General features: G+C 42.7%; 1 protein-coding gene across 3 annotated transcripts in view; it reads right to left on the bottom strand.

Annotated features, from left to right (window-relative positions):
* Positions 1–4,187: 4,187 nt before the first annotated feature.
* Positions 4,188–16,044, bottom strand: part of LOC121548716 (glycerophosphocholine phosphodiesterase GPCPD1) — a 32,052-nt gene continuing 20,195 nt past the window's right edge. For 2 of the 3 annotated variants that reach the window (XM_041860250.2, XM_041860249.2), the window contains exons 16-21: positions 10,774–10,829; positions 10,573–10,638; positions 10,207–10,343; positions 9,689–9,824; positions 9,439–9,599; positions 4,188–6,826 (exon numbers count right to left, since the gene is read on the bottom strand). In XM_041860250.2, coding sequence (XP_041716184.1) covers positions 6,592–6,826; positions 9,439–9,599; positions 9,689–9,824; positions 10,207–10,343; positions 10,573–10,638; positions 10,774–10,829 — 791 coding nt within the window. In that variant the 3' untranslated portion in view covers positions 4,188–6,591. Of the gene's footprint in view, positions 6,827–8,174; positions 8,240–9,438; positions 9,600–9,688; positions 9,825–10,206; positions 10,344–10,572; positions 10,639–10,773; positions 10,830–16,044 lie in introns of all 3 variants that reach the window. The other variant, XM_041860251.2, reaches the window with a different exon arrangement.

Below are 16,044 nucleotides of genomic sequence, written 5' to 3'. Positions count from 1 at the left end.
ACTGTAAGTCGCTTTGGATAAAAGCGTCTGCTAAATGGCATATTATATTATTATATTATCAGCAAGGGCATTGAAGATGAAACGTGGCTGGGTCTTTCAGCATGACAATGATCCCAAACACACCGCCCGGGCAACGAAGGAGTGGCTTCGTAAGAAGCATTTCAAGGTCCTGGAGTGGCCTAGCCAGTCTCCAGATCTCAACCCCATAAAAAATCTTTGGAGGGAGTTGAAAGTCCGTGTTGCCCAGCGACAGCCCCAAAACATCACTGCTCTAGAGGAGATCTGCATGGAGGAATGGGCCAAAATACCAGCAACAGTGTGTGAAAACCTTGTGAAGACTTACAGAAAACGTTTGACCTGTGTCATTGCCAACAAAGGGTATATAACAAAGTATTGAGAAACTTTTGTTATTGACCAAATACTTATTTTCCACCATAATTTGCAAATAAATTCATTAAAAATCCTACAATGTGATTTTCTGGAATTTTTTTTCTCATTCTGTCTGTCATAGTTGACTTGTACCTATGATGAAAATTACAGGCCACTCTCATGTTTTTAAGTGGGAGAACTTGCACAATTGGTGGCTGACTAAATACTTTTTTTCCCCACTGTACATTTTTTCAACAACAGGTTATGGTCAATAATATCAAAGGCTGCACTAAAATCTAACAGTACAGCTCCCACAATCTTCTTATTATCAATTTCTTTCAACCAATCATCAGTCATTTGTGTCAGTGCAGTACATGTTGAGTGCCCTTCTCTATAAGCATGCTGAAAGTCTGTTGTTACTTTTTTTACAGAGAAATAGCATTGTATTTGGTCAAACACAATTTTTTCCAACAGTTTGCTAAGAGCAGGCAGCAAGCTTATAGGTCTGCTGTTAGAACCAGTAAAGGCCGCTTTACCACTCTTGGGAAGCGGAATGACTTTGGCTTCCCTCCAGGCCTGAGGACAAAGACTTTCCTCTAGGCTCAGATTAAAGATATGACAGATAGGAGTGGCTATAGAGTCAGCTACCATCCTTAATAGCTTTCAATCTAAGTTATCAATGCCAGGAGGTTTGTCATTATTGATTGATAACAATACATTTTTCCACCTCTCCCACACTAACTTTACAAAATTCAAACTTGCAGTGCTTTTCTTTCATTATTAGTTTTTTTTATGCATGAATATGATGGCTCACTGTTCGTTGTTGGCATTTCCTGCTTAAGTTTGCCCACTTTGCCAATGAAGTAATCATTAAAATAATTAGCAACATCAAATGGTTTTGTGATGAATAAGCCATCGATGAAAGATGGAGTTGAATTTGTCTTTCTGCCCATCATTTCATTTAAAGTTCTCCAAAGTTGTTTTCCATCATTCTTTATATCATTGATCTTGGCTTCATAATACAGTTTCTTCTTCTTTTTGTTAAGTTTAGTCACATAATTTCTCAATTTGCAGTAAATCAGCCAGTCAGATGTGCAGCCAGACTTATTAGCCACTCCTTTTGCCCCATCTCTTTCAACCATACAGTTCATCAATCCATGGAGGCATAACAGTTCTAACAGTCAGTTTCTTAACAGGTGCATGTTTATCAATAATTGAAAGAAGCAATTTCATAAATTCATCAAGTGCAGCATATGGATGCTCCTTATTAATCACATCAGACCAACACATATTTTAATTTGGTATTTTTACCCCTTTTTCTCCCCAATCAGTAGTTACAGTCTTATCCCATCGCTGCAACTCCCGTAGGGACTCGGGAGAGGTGAAGGTCGAGAGCCATGCGTCCTCTGAAACACGAACCCACCAAGCCACACTGCTTCTTGACACACTGCTCGCTTAACCCAGAAGCCAGCTGCACCAATGTGTCGGAGGAAACACTGTACAGCTGGTGACCGAAGTCAGCGTGCATGTGCCCGGCTGCCACAAGGAGTCGCTAGAGCGCGAATGGACAAGGACATCCCAGCCGGCCAAGCCCTCCCCTAACCCGGACGACACTGGGCCAATTGTGCGCCGCCTCATGGGTCTCCCGGTCATGGCCGGCTGCGACACAGCCCGGGATCAAACCCGGATCTGTAGTGACGCCTCTAGCACTGCGATGCAGTGCCTTAGACCGCTGTGCCACTCGGGAGGCCCCCAACAAATATTTTTAAAATATTTTGTATGATCTCTTATACACTATTCTAGGCCCAGCTTTTGGAACTTTGGCTTTCCTGGATATAGCCACTATATTGTAATCACTGCATCCAATGGGTACGGATACAGCTTTAGAACAAAGTTCTACAGTATTAGTAAAAATGTGATCGATACATGTGGATGATCTTGTTCCTGTAGTGTTTGTAAACACCCTGGTAGGTTGATTAATAATCTGAACCAGATTGCAGGCACTGGTTACAGTGAGAAGCTTCCTCTTGAGCGGACAGCTTGATGAAAACCAGTCAATATTCAGGTCCCCAAGAAAGTAGACCTTTCTGTTTACATCACATACACTATCAAGCATTTCACACATGTTATTTAGATACTGACTGTTAGCTCTTGGTGGCCTATAGCAAACCCCAAAAGAAAAGGCTTTAGATGTGCCAAGTGAACCTGCAACCACAACACTTCAATAACACTTGACATAAGATCTTCTCTAAGAATTACAGGGATATGGCTCTGAATATATACAGCAACACCTCCCCCATAAGCATATTCTATAGATGTTATATCCTTTTATTGCTACTGCTGTATCATCAAATGAATTATCTAAGCAAGTCTCAGAAATGGCTAATATATTAATGTTATCTGATGTTAGCAAGTTATTGATTTCATGAACCTTATTTCTAAGGCTACATATATTAATATGGGCTATTTTCATCCATTTCCTGGGTAGCTTATCAGAGATAGACATAATATGGAAAAGAGCTAACAAAGCAAGAGAAAAAAATCTACATTCAGCAGTCCATTAATCAATTGGTGTGTGTGCTGCGAGGTTGAAGCTACGAACCCATAGGCTTGGCTCTCTCATCCCTTCCAGGCTTCTGGGAGGGAGGGTGGACAATGAGCCTGTCATAGCGGATGTAAGCAATGTCCCCAGCTTTCATGGCTGGGATAAGTTCTTTCCTCTTCTGGCGCACAGCTTCAGGATAGTCCTTGTTGAGGAAGATACACACGTTCCTCTGAAATTCTTGTCTCTTTCCAGAACAGCTACCTTGTCCTTGAACCTCAGGAACTTGACCACTATCGGCCTGAGCCTGTCACCTGGGCAGTGGTGGGTTTTCCAGTCCTGTGGTTCATCTTCAATTTCTCAGAGATCATTTCCCTCACTTTGTCCTCAGACTCTGTCCAGGTCTCATGTGGAGATTCTGCAATTCCGTCCACAACCATGTTGTTCCACCTCGATTGTCCCTCGAGATATCGTGCATTCACACACAGAACTGATGTCCTCTCTCAATGACTTACAGATTGCTGTCATCTTGCCGTTCTCCTGTTTCAACTCATCGAGCTGACCCTGGGAGAACTGCAAGCTGTTCCTCAGGTCCTGGACCTCTCTGGTCAGGCCGTCCATTATTTTATTAGTTGAATCCACCAGTATTTGGACAAAACACTTGAAGCTATTTTCTTGTTGTTGTAACAACTGCTTGTAGTATTCTTTTGGTTCGTTTAAAAGATCCTTCACCTTTGATGGAGAGACACCACTATTGGTTTAAACAGGCAGCCCAATTCTGATATTTATTCCACTAAATTGGTCTTTTGACCAATCACATCAGATCTTTTCACATCAGATCTTTTTCAGAGCTGATCTGATTGGTCAAAAGAGCAATGTGAAAAAAAGATCAGAAGTCAGCTGTGTAAAAGCAGCCTCTGCATGTCTGCATAAAGTTGACAGATAATAATAGTTCCAGCTGTGCCTGTGTGGTGACATAACTGCTAAAAAGTGACCCTGTCCACTAAACTAGTACAGGTGCTGGAAACAGCACTGCAGAAAACAAACAAAAACATGGCACCTTGCCAAGGCAGAGGGAGTTAAGTACACCCAAGATAATGTCAGTTGGTGACAATGTTCAAGGCAAACTAAAGCCTCCAGTGGTTGTAAATTCATAACCAGATCTCAACATTATTTCTCTAATAAACAAATCACTCATATTGTGCTGTACGTTGTTAAATACTAGAACCTACCGGTATGTCTGTTTGTGCGATGGGTAAAAGAATGTCTTACAAAATACATTTCTAAATAATTTTATTCATTTTCATTTCAGTTAGCTAGCATTGTATTGTCCAGACAGAGTAGCAGGGGTGTGACATGAATGAGTGACTGTCGATACAATCAACTCCAGTCACCCAGTCCACCATAGCACTCTGTCTGAGGGGCATGCATTATGACTAACAGTAGCCCATACATACAGGAGTGTCAAACATTAAGATCATTTTTTTAGCCTTACTTATAGAACTCAAAACAGACAAACAAGCAGACTATACATTTCTACAACAATCTGAGCTGTGCTTGCTTCTCTGTGTTCAAGTGAAAGGTTAACATGTCATATCATCATGGTACCCCATTTTGGAAATATAGACAGTTACACATGTGCATTGAAACAAAAAAGATTGTAGAACAAAATACGGACGGTAGGAAAAATATGAGTTGCAATGTAGAAGGAAAACTGTGCAAGGTGAAAAAAACAACTTTTGTTCAGTTGAGGCAAGAAAAATATTGGTTTTATATTGCATTAAAAGATCAGAGGTATGAAGAGATTGAAACAAGTGGCAGTCAGACTAGTGAAATCATTTAAATTCCTCATTAAGGCTTTCTGATAATGTGGTCCTCTGTAGCTCAGTTGGTAGAGTACGGCGCTTGCAACGCCAAGATAGTGGGTTTGATTCCCGGGACCACCCATACATAAAATGTATGCACGCATGACTAAGTCGCTTTGGATAAATGGCATATATTATGATGTGTAGAGCAAGCACAGCTACTAAGAAAACCCTTCTCAACCAAGGAGATTGGGATTGAGTTGTGTGGACTAGATCTAGCCATTACAAAGGGCTACCTACACTCCTCTACCTACTTGGACAGTGAAGGTAAAACTTTGAATTAGTCTCTATACTCCAGCATTTGGGACCAATTATTACTATTTATTTTTTTACATGAGGCGACAGTACAGAATTTTTGTGTGAGTATTTTAATACATACATTTTACCATTTAAAAAGGAATTTACTGTCTCTAGTCCCCCCCATGTGTAACTGTTGCCTCATAAAACATTTCATCTCAAATCCAAAATGCTGGAGTACAGAGCCAAACTAAATGTTTTAGCTTCACTGTACAAATAAATACGTAGGGCAGTGTATACCCTTCCCTAATGGTGACTTTTGAGCTCACACTCAGATTCAAGGTGGTGTTGAGAGCAAAAACAAACTATGTTTTTCTACTGGTCATTCAACAGGTCATTAAAGTGATATTATTCATCTGTTCAGATTTAGGCACCACAACAACTCATAATCTGGTCATCCAGTAATGACACTTCATTAATGGCACAGTTCAGGGCACACCTAATACAAATCAGATTGCATGAGTTTAAGTTCAAATGTACAATTTAATTTAAAACCACCTGAGAACGTTTTGGTCACTGTCCCGAATGATCTTGTTCTATTGCAATTCTATTATGAATTCTAGTCACTTCCGGTCAAAATTATATGAGTAATGTGACAAAATTAACACTGCTATTGTAAAATGTTAGCTATATCATATGCGGAAAACCATAATGCAGATGCAAATCATTATCCGTTTAAAGACTTTAAACTACAGCATATGCTTAAATTAAACCTATGCTGCTCCAATAAGAAACTCTATATCTGGAAAAGCTAATATACAGTTTATTTCAGCACTTTAATTTGATTTGTATTTAGCAAATACGCTAAATAAAAGATGCACCTGAAAATAAATTCCTTGAGTAGGCATTCATTTGTAATAATTCCATTATTATTGTGACTGAGGTGCATATCCCACAGTCATTCAACTGTGTAGAACTAAAGTCCTAATAACAAATACCAGAAGCCTTTTTTGGCAAAACACCTTCCTTTTTCCAGTTAAAACAAATAGCTGAGAGGACACTGATCTGGACACAGCTTGTGTATTGCTTCAGTGGACAGAGTGGAGGTCAGTTCAGGAAGGGTTGTCACTATCTGGTCATGCTAGACAGAACAGGAGAGCTTTTTAAACCACCATTGTGATTACCATCACGACACCTAACCCCTAGCATAGGAGCTACACCGGACGCATAACTTTAGCAGAGTGCGATACGCTCCTATTCACTTAAATGAAACCAGGCGTAAGCACGGTAGCTTTTCAAGAGGCTTGCGCTGCTCAATTGTAAAAGATTGACGCGCAGCTCACACCTGAGAACATTAGGAGAAAGTGGCTTGCACTCTGCTCACGCAGGCAAAAAATTACACTTCCAGTGCAGCAGGTAAAAAAAAAAAACTACAAAAAACTTATCCCTAGTGAAGCTCCTATGTAACACTCTCACACTTAATTAAAAACAAGTAGTGTACACTTGTTCATCAATTCTGTCTATATTTATTGCCGCTTCTGTCCTATCTAGGTGACAACCTTCGGGGCAGTGAGTTGTTCAGGAGGAGCTGAGGCCAGAGTCAGACTCTGCACTGCCGTTGTGCTCCTTGGAGGAGGTGTAGGAGGTGCAGACAGGCGCCGCCTGGCAGGGGATGGTGTAGGAGGTGCAGACAGGCGCCGCCTGGCAGGGGATGGTGTAGCAGGAGCACACAAAGCTCTTGAGCGTTTCCTGCAGCGTGTGCTGCTCCTCTACTTTGAAGATGTTCGGCTGCTCGACCGGGTCGTCACAGATCCTGGAGAGAAAGACGGAGAAAGGAGAAAACAGACATCGGTTAATGAGCCAAAGATAAAGACAGAAGAACTACCTCAGGTACACAAGGGAACAAGGAAGTGCGGTTCAAAATACTGTTTTAAGGTATCTGGTTTCTCAGTGTCTACATAACAAAGGGCTAATCAACATGATCGATAGCATGTCAACATAGGCTTAACCTTAACAATAAAAACAAACTCACATTACATGATCAGCTACTGTACAATGTTGTAGCATAAAGCAGAAGAGATGGGATTAGCTTCTAGCAGTAACATTCTTGGCAACAACTACAACAATCACCGATAGGCTTTTCTCCAACCGCTCTACACTACATGCACTAATGGAAAAGACCACTACACTTACACCCATCTTTTTCATGCATCTATGCTGATTCTTAATCATTATATATTTCACCCGTCAAGCTATGAAATCCCTGAGAAGTTGTAACAGACTGAAATAAATGCACTCAATACTCTGCAAAGAGAAAAAGACCAGCAAGCTGAAGTTAAGCTGCTATCGGTCATGAACTGTAATATTGTGTACACAGGACGATGTCACCAGTTTGGGAACACCCATTCTACAGCTAGCTGGAAGGTGTATTAGTGACCCTGAACTCATGATACTTCCTTGGCCCTAAATAAAGAGCATGCAAATCTGAAGGGTTAAATACTTGCAGGTGTAAACCAGAATGTGCTGTCAATATAATGTTTCCAACAGGCATTCAAAAGAACAGTGCACACACCCATTGAGCAACAACAGAATTCAGCTCAATGTAAATAGGTTCTTACAGCCACTTGCTTGTGTATCAGCCATGCTGCCTGACTACCCGACATTCCAACGAAACAGCTAGTCGCTCTAACGGTGTGCTTTGTACGCCATGCATTTACATAGGCCTGTCTGGAAATGGCCAGTGCTAAAGAAGAGCTGTAAGCAGGAGTAATAAAGCTGAAAAGAAACTGATAAAAGCATGAACATAAGGAGCAACCTTTATCCACTGGGGACGCCTCGTCTCAAAAATGATAGACAGGGCAGTTGACCAATCAATCGTTGCTTTAAACAATCAATATTAAAATTTTGCTACCTACACACTTTTTCATAAAAAGTGCAAACTCTAGGGAGACTATCTCAGGAAATGGGGAACATAGCCTAGTTCTCCACAGTTTGGCAAAATGAGAAGTCAAATGTCTTGCATCATTGTCATGGAACCCTGCTGGTCTGTTCCAGTTATTGACCAGACCAGGGGCTTTCATTCAGGCAGTAGTCACGAGGAAACAAATGATCCAAATCGGGGGTGAGTAAATGAGCACAACCAGGAACCAGAGAGACATTACTGGCATCAGGAGAACCAGTAGGGTGAGAGTCAATGACATGATTTGGCCACCAGCTTTCACATATTCTGAAAGAAAGAGGCACAGTTATCAGCTCCTGGTAGAAATTGCCATTTTAAACCACAGATCTAGGGTCAGATTATATTACTCCCAATAAGGGTTGACAGAATATCTGACTCTGCATCTGTTGTTAGGGGCAACTTTTACCAACTCCCAGTTGTCATGACAACAAGCAGGGGACTGGAGAAAATGTATCTGGTGTATTCCAGTGATAAGATACAGCTGGAAGAAATACTGGCAATCTATTTCTGACCACCAGGAATCCCACTGAATTATTTAATCCGTAAACCCCATCGCGGCCGAACATGTAGACCACAGTTCAAATGTGTAATTTACGTAAAATATGTCTATACTGCAGAGGCAGTATTATAAAACCAGTTCTTGCTGAGGTCAGGTCACATGACGTCTGTTCACGATACACTGATTGTGTTTACACTACAATTACTGAAGAGATAGTGCTGATGTGGGTGTACCAGTGAGATTTACCCTGCCCCCACCCCCCTATGGACATTTATCATTGTTACAGTTGTAAATATGGATATATTACTATTTGTATTGTCCCATTCACTTCTCTTGACCTGCACTGTTGGAGGTCGGAGCTTAAGAATTTCACTGTACCCTGCAATTACATCTTTGATCCTGTGCATGTGACTAATAAACTCTAGAACAGTGTTGACAGAAGTCAAATCAAGAACATTGAGCAACAGTCAACAGTATGAGAGAGCCAGTGTGTATTACAGCTGTTGATAGTATGATCAGGATAAATAGATACTTAGACACTGGTTTACATAACTACATGAGAACGGGGTGTACCTGCCTGAGGGACAAACTCTTAAATCCTAACAAAATATTTTATTATAGTTAACCTTTGGCTAGGCCTCTCAGGAACTAAACACAGCACATGGATCAATGTTTGACAACACAACATGCAAAAAACTGAAATAACCTTTTGACTAGATGGCTGTTTCTGCTTTAGTTCTACAGTATGGGGTGGTCTCCATTAAGCCTAGTCCTGTAGTAAAACAGCAAGCTCAATGGAGAATCTCCGTTGAAAGTGCTTTTTAGTCTAGCACTAGGTTAAATCTGTGTCTGGTAATCCACCCCTATATGAGCCAAACGGATTTACCAGTCATAGACCATCATCATCATCATCCAGATGTTTACCTGTCATAGACCATCCTCCTCCTCATCATCATCTGGTGTTTACCTGTCGTAGATGAGTCCATCGATGCCCTGTTCCCGTAGCTTGGTCCTGTTGTCGTGGTCGTTGTTGAGGTCTCCCCAGCAGAACACCACCAGGCCTTTAGACTGGGCCTCTCGGATGTGCTCCAGGTTCTGAAGGAGCTCCTCAGTGTGGGCACTAATACCCTACAGACACACATCAGAGTTGACTGATCCCCTACATTAGCACAGAGATTAGCACAGAGGCTTAGTCAATTAACAGTTCCACCACTCACCAGGAGGTTTTCGCTCTGTGCGAAGCTCATGGCGATCTGTGTGGTGCGACAGCGGATGTCCATGAGCTCAGGGTATTTCTCAGAGATGCCCTGGGTCAAGAACAGGATGGGGTACTTGTTCTGCTTCTGACGAACCCTGGGGGAGAATACAACATTTATGGTTACACTTTACTGTAGCACCCCCTAACGTATGCATTGATAATGTGGTCCTCTGTAGCTCAATTGGTAGAGCATTGCGCTTGTAACGCCAGGGTAGTGGGTTCGATCCCCGGGACCACCCATACGTAAAAATGTATGCGCACATGACTGTAAGTCGCTTTGGATAAAAGCGTCTGCTAAATGGCATATTATATTATTATTATTATAAAGCCTTCATAACACCTACATAAGACATTTGTCATAGGCAGTCATAAACATACATATTACAACTATGTAAACTAGGCTTCAGTTCAGCAGGTTAACACCGTCTTCAGTCGCACCAACAACTGTTGGATAACTGGTCGATAAGTAGTGCTTACATGGTGCAGACGTCAGGGTCGAAGCAGGAGAAGACGATGCGTCTCTTGCCGGCTCTCTGCAGCACACAGGTCAGTATGATGTCCAGGAACAGGTTCATGTTGAAGTAGGATGACAGGTTTCCTTCCCACGAACCATCCTGTTGTAGACAATACCACAACAGTCCAATGTGAGAAGAGTTGTTACTATCTGACCATGATTGGATAGTTAAAAGTACAAAGCGTTCCTATTTGACTTGAACCACAAGCCCTAACCCTAAAAGTACAAATAGGTAATGTACGTGCTCATTGGTTCAGCCACTTAGGTACTTTCTAGCATGGCCATCTAGTGACTTCCCATCTCCAGTATCACTGACTGGCTGTACCTACCTTCATCTGACAAACCCACTTCAGCTCGATGTTGAAGCCCACATTTTCAGGCACTGCTTGGAATATCTGGAACATGACATAGGGAATCAGTTATAATAGGACATAGAACCTCAAGGTTGGGATAGGCTAGTTCAAAAAGATCACCAAATATCCCCATCTTATGGTAACCTCGACAGCGATGACGACGACTAGGTTATTTACCTGTGAGAATGAAGGGAAGGGCTGATGCTCGTCAACCTCTTCCTCTTCATCATCATCTAAGAAACACAGTGGGAGTAAACCATGCACTTCACAAATAGGCCGATACACAGTTCAGCAGCTGCTCTGATAGGCCGATACACAGTTCAGCAGCTGCTCTGATGGTTCACGTTCAACTGCTTTAAAACAATGATGCAAGCAGCGGACATACAGTGGGGAGAACAAGTGTTTGATACACTGCCGATTTTGCAGGTTTTCCTACTTACAAAGCATGTAGAGGTCTGTAATTTTTATCATAGGTACACTTCAACTGTGAGAGACGGAATCTAAAACAAAAATCCAGAAAAATCACATTGTATGATTTTTAAGTAATTAATTTGCATTTTATTGCATGACATAAGTATTTGATACATCAGAAAAGCAGAACTTAATATTTGGTACAGAAACCTATGTTTGCAATTACAGAGATCATACATTTCCTGTAGGTCTTGACCAGGTTTGCACACACTGCAGCAGGGATTTTGGCCCACTCCTCCATACAGACCGTCCCCAGTGGATAAAGGTTGCTCTGGCTGTGTGTTTCAGGTCGTTGTCATGCTGGAAGACCCAGCCACGACCCATCTTCAATGCTCTTACTGAGGGAAGGAGGTTGTTGGCCAAGATCTCGCGATACATGGCCCCATCCATCCTCCCCTCAATATGGTGCAGTCGTCATGTCCCCTTTGCAGAAAAGCATCCCCAAAGAATGTTGTTTCCACCTCCATGCTTCACGGTTGGGATGGTGTTCTTGGGGTTGTACTCATCCTTCTTCCTCCAAACACAGCGAGTGGAGTTTAGACCAAAAAGCTCTATTTTTGTCTCATCAGACCACATGACCTTCTCCCATTCCTCCTCTGGATCATCCAGATTGTCATTGGCAAACTTCAGACGCGCCTGGACATGCGCTGGCTTGAGCAGGGGGACCTTGCGTGCACTGCAGGATTTTATCCATGACGGCGTAGTGTGTTACTAATGGTTTTCTTTGAGACTGTGGTCCCAGCTCTCTTCAGGTCATTGACCAGGTCCTGCCGTGTAGTTCTGGGCTGATCCCTCACCTTCCTCATGATCATTGATGCCCCACGAGGTGAGATCTTGCATGGAGCCCCAGACCGAGGGTGATTGACCGTCATCTTGAACTTCTTCAATTTTCTAATAATTGCGCCAACAGTTGTTGCCTTCTCACCAAGCTGCTTGCCTATTGTCCTGTAGCCCATCCCAGCCTTGTGCCGGTCTACAATTTTATCCCTGATGTCCTTACACAGCTCTCTGGTCTTGGCCATTGTGGAGAGGTTGGAGTCTGTTTGATTGAGTGTGTGGACTCAGGTGTCTTTTATACAGGTAACGAGTTCAAACAGGTGCAGTTAATACAGGTAATGAGTGGAGAACAGTAGGGCTTCTTAAAAGAAAAACTAACAGGTCTGTGAGAGCCAGAATTCTTACTGGTTGGTAGGTGATCAAATACTTATGTCATGCAATAAAATGCAAATTAATTACTTAAAGATCATACAATGTGATTTTCTGGATTTTTAGATTCCGTCTCTCACAGTTTAAGTGTACCTATGATAAAATTACAGACCTCTACATGCTTTGTAAGTAGGAAAACCTGCAAAATCGGCAGTGTATCAAATACTTGTTCTCCCCACTGTAGGTTTGTTCTTCACAGAATGGCACCGGAGGAGATGGCGGCATTTTACGGGCTCCTAACCAATTGTGGTATTGTTTGTGTTTTTTCACGTTATTTGTAACTTATTTTGTACATAATGTTTCTGCCACCGTCTCTTATGACCGAAAAGAGCTTCTGGATATCAGGACAGCGATTACTCACCTCGTATTGAACAAAGATTTTTTCTTTAACGAGTCGGACGCAATGGATTTTCTTCAAACACCCGACAAGGCCCAAATCCCCGTCATTCGCATGAGAAAGAGACTGAGATATCGGGGACGTAGGTCGGGGTGCCTTGTAAGGATCCGACGGCGAGTGGGTAATCTGCCTCTACCATCAGTCCTATTAGCCAACGTACAATCATTGGATAACAAAATAGACTAAATACGATCATGGATATCCTACCAACGGGACATAAAAAACTGTAATGTTTTATGTTTCACAGAGTCGTGGCTGAATGACGACATGGATAACCTACAGCTGGCAGGATACAGTGAGGGGAAAAACGTATTTGATCCCCTGCTGATTTTGTACGTTTGCCCACTGACAAAGAAATGATCAGTCTATAATTTTAATGGTAGGTTTATTTGAACAGTGAGAGACAGAATAACAACAACAAAATCCAGAAAAACACATGTCAAAAAATGTTATAAATTGATTTGCATTTGAATGAGGGAAATAAGTATTTGACCCCTCTGTAAAACATGACTTAGTACTTGGTGGCAAAACCCTTGTTGGCAATCACAGAGGTCAGACGTTTCTTGTAGTTGGCCAGCAGGTTTGCACACATCTCAGGAGGGATTTTGTCCCACTCCTTTTTGCAGATCTTCTCCAAGTCATTAAGGTTTCGAGGCTGACGTTTGGCAACTCGAACCTTCATCTCCCTCCACAGATTTTCTATGGGATTAAGGTCTGGACACTGGCTAGGCCACTCCAGGACCTTAATGTGCTTCTTCTTGAGCCACTCCTTTGTTGCGTTGGCCGTGTGTTTTGGGTCATTGTCATGCTGGAATACCCATCCACAAACCATTTTCAATGCCCTGGCTGAGGGAAGGAGGTTCTCACCCAAGATTTGACAGTACATGGCCCCGTCCATCGTCCCTTTGATGCGGTGAAGTTGTCCTGTCCCCTTAGCAGAAAAACACCCCCAAAGCATAATGTTTCCACCTCCATGTTCTTGGGGTCATAGGCAGCATTCCTCCACCTCCAAACACGGCGAGTTGAGTTGATGCCAAAGAGCTCGATTTTGGTCTCATCTGACCACAACACTTTCACCCAGTTCTCCTCTGAATCATTCAGGTGTTCATTGGCAAACTTCAGACGGGCCTGTATATGTGCTTTCTTGAGCAGCGGGCGCTGCAGGATTTCAGACCTTCACGGCGTAGTGTGTTACCAATTGTTTTCTTGGTGACTATGGTCCAAGCTGCCTTGAGATCATTGACAAGATCCTCCCGTGTAGTTCTGGGCTGATTCCTCACCGTTCTCATGATCATTGCAACTCCCCGAGGTGAGATCTTGCATGGAGCCCCAGGCCGAGGGAGATTGACAGTTATTTTGTGTTTCTTCCATTTGCGAATAATCGCACCAACTGTTGTCATCTTCTCACCAAGCTGCTTGGCGATGGTCTTGTAGCCCATTCCAGCCTTGTGTAGGTCTACAATCTTGTCCCTGACATCCTTGGAGAGCTCTTTGGTCTTGGCCATGGTGGAGAGTTTGGAATCTGATTGATTGCTTCTGTGGACAGGTGTCTTTTATACAGGTAACAAACTGAGATTAGGAGCACTCCCTTTAAGAGTGTGCTCCTAATCTCAGCTCGTTACCTGTATAAAAGACACCTGGGAGCCAGAAAACTTTGTGATTGAGAGGGGGTCAAATACTTATTTCCCTCATTAAAATGCAAATCAATTTATAACATTTTTGACATGCGTTTTTCTGGATTTCTTTGTTGTTATTCTGTCTCTCACTGTTCAAATAAACCTACCATTAAAATTATAGACTGATCATTTCTTTGTCAGTGGGCAAACGTACAAAATCAGCAGGGGATCAAATACTTTTTTCCCTCACTGTATATGCTGCATCGGCAAGATAGAACAGCTGCCTCCGGTAAGACAAGGGGTGGCAGTCTGTGTATATTTGTAAACAACAGCTGGTGCACGAAATCTAATATTAAGGAAGTCTCAAGGATTTGCTCGCCTGAGGTAGAGTATCTCATGATAAGCTGTAGACCACACTATTTACCAAGAGAGTTTATCTATATTTTTCGAAGCTGTCTATTGTCTACAAACCGATGCTGGCACTAAGACCACACTCAATGAGCTGTATAAGGCCAAAAGCAAACAGGAAAACGCTCATCCAGAGGCGGCGCTCCTAGTGGCCGGGGACCTTAATGCAGGGAAACTTAAATCCATTTTACCTCATTTCTACCAGCATGTTAAATGTGCAACCAGAGAAAAAATAAAATAGACTTTACTCCACACACAGACCCGTACAAACTGTTACAGACCTATATCCATCCTGCCCTGCCTTTCGAAAGTTTTCGAAAGCCAGGTTAACAAAGAGATCACCAACCATTTCGAATCCCACCGTACCTTCTCCGCTATGCAATCCGGTTTCCCAGCTGGTCATGGGTGCACCTCAGCCACGCTCAAGGTCCTAAACGATATTATAACCGCGATCGATTAAATACAGTACTGCGCAGCCGTCTTCATCGACCTGGCCAAGGCTTTCGACTCTATCAACCACCGCATTCTTATTGGCAGACTAAATAGCCTTGGTTTCTCAAATGACTGCCTCGCCTGGTTCACCAACTACTTCTCAGAGTTCAATGTGTCAAATCGGAGGGCCTGTTGTCTGGACCTATGGCAGTCTCTATGGGGGTGCCACAGGGTTCAATTCTTGGGCCGACTCTTTTCTCTGTGTATATCAATGATGTCGCTCTTGCTGCTGGTGACTCTCAGATCCACCTCTACGCAGACAACACAATTTTGTATACATCTGGCCCTTCATTGGACACTGTGTTAACAAACCTCCAAACGAGCTGCAATGCCATACAACACTCCTTCAGTAGCCTCCAACTGCTCTTAAACACTAGTAAAACTAAATGCATGCTCTTCAACCGAACGCTGCTGGCACCCGCCCACCCGACTAGAATCACTAATCTCGATGGGTCTGACCTAGAGTACGTGGACAACTACAAATACCTAGGTGTCTGGTTAGACTGTAAATTCTCCATCAAGACTCACATTAAGAATCTCCAATCAAAAGTTAGATCTAGAATCGGCTTCCTATTTTGCAACAAAGCCTCCTTCACTCATGCTGCCAAACATGCCCTCGTAAAACGGACTATCCTACCGATCATTGACTTCGGCGATGTCATTTACAAAATAGCCTCCAACACTCTACTCAGCAAATTGGATGTAGTCTATCACAGCCAAAGCCCCATATACTACCCACCACTGTGACCTGTATGCTCTTGTTGGCTGGTCCTCACTACATATTCGTCGCCAAACCCACTGGCTCCAGGCCATCTTTAAATCACTGCTAGGCAAATCCCCGCCTTATCTTAGCTCATT

Source organism: Coregonus clupeaformis, chromosome 33, assembly GCF_020615455.1.
Source record: "Coregonus clupeaformis isolate EN_2021a chromosome 33, ASM2061545v1, whole genome shotgun sequence".
NCBI classification, from domain to species: Eukaryota; Metazoa; Chordata; class Actinopteri; order Salmoniformes; family Salmonidae; genus Coregonus; species Coregonus clupeaformis.
Note: the sequence above shows the minus strand (reverse complement) of the source record. Positions and strands in the feature narration are given on the sequence as shown.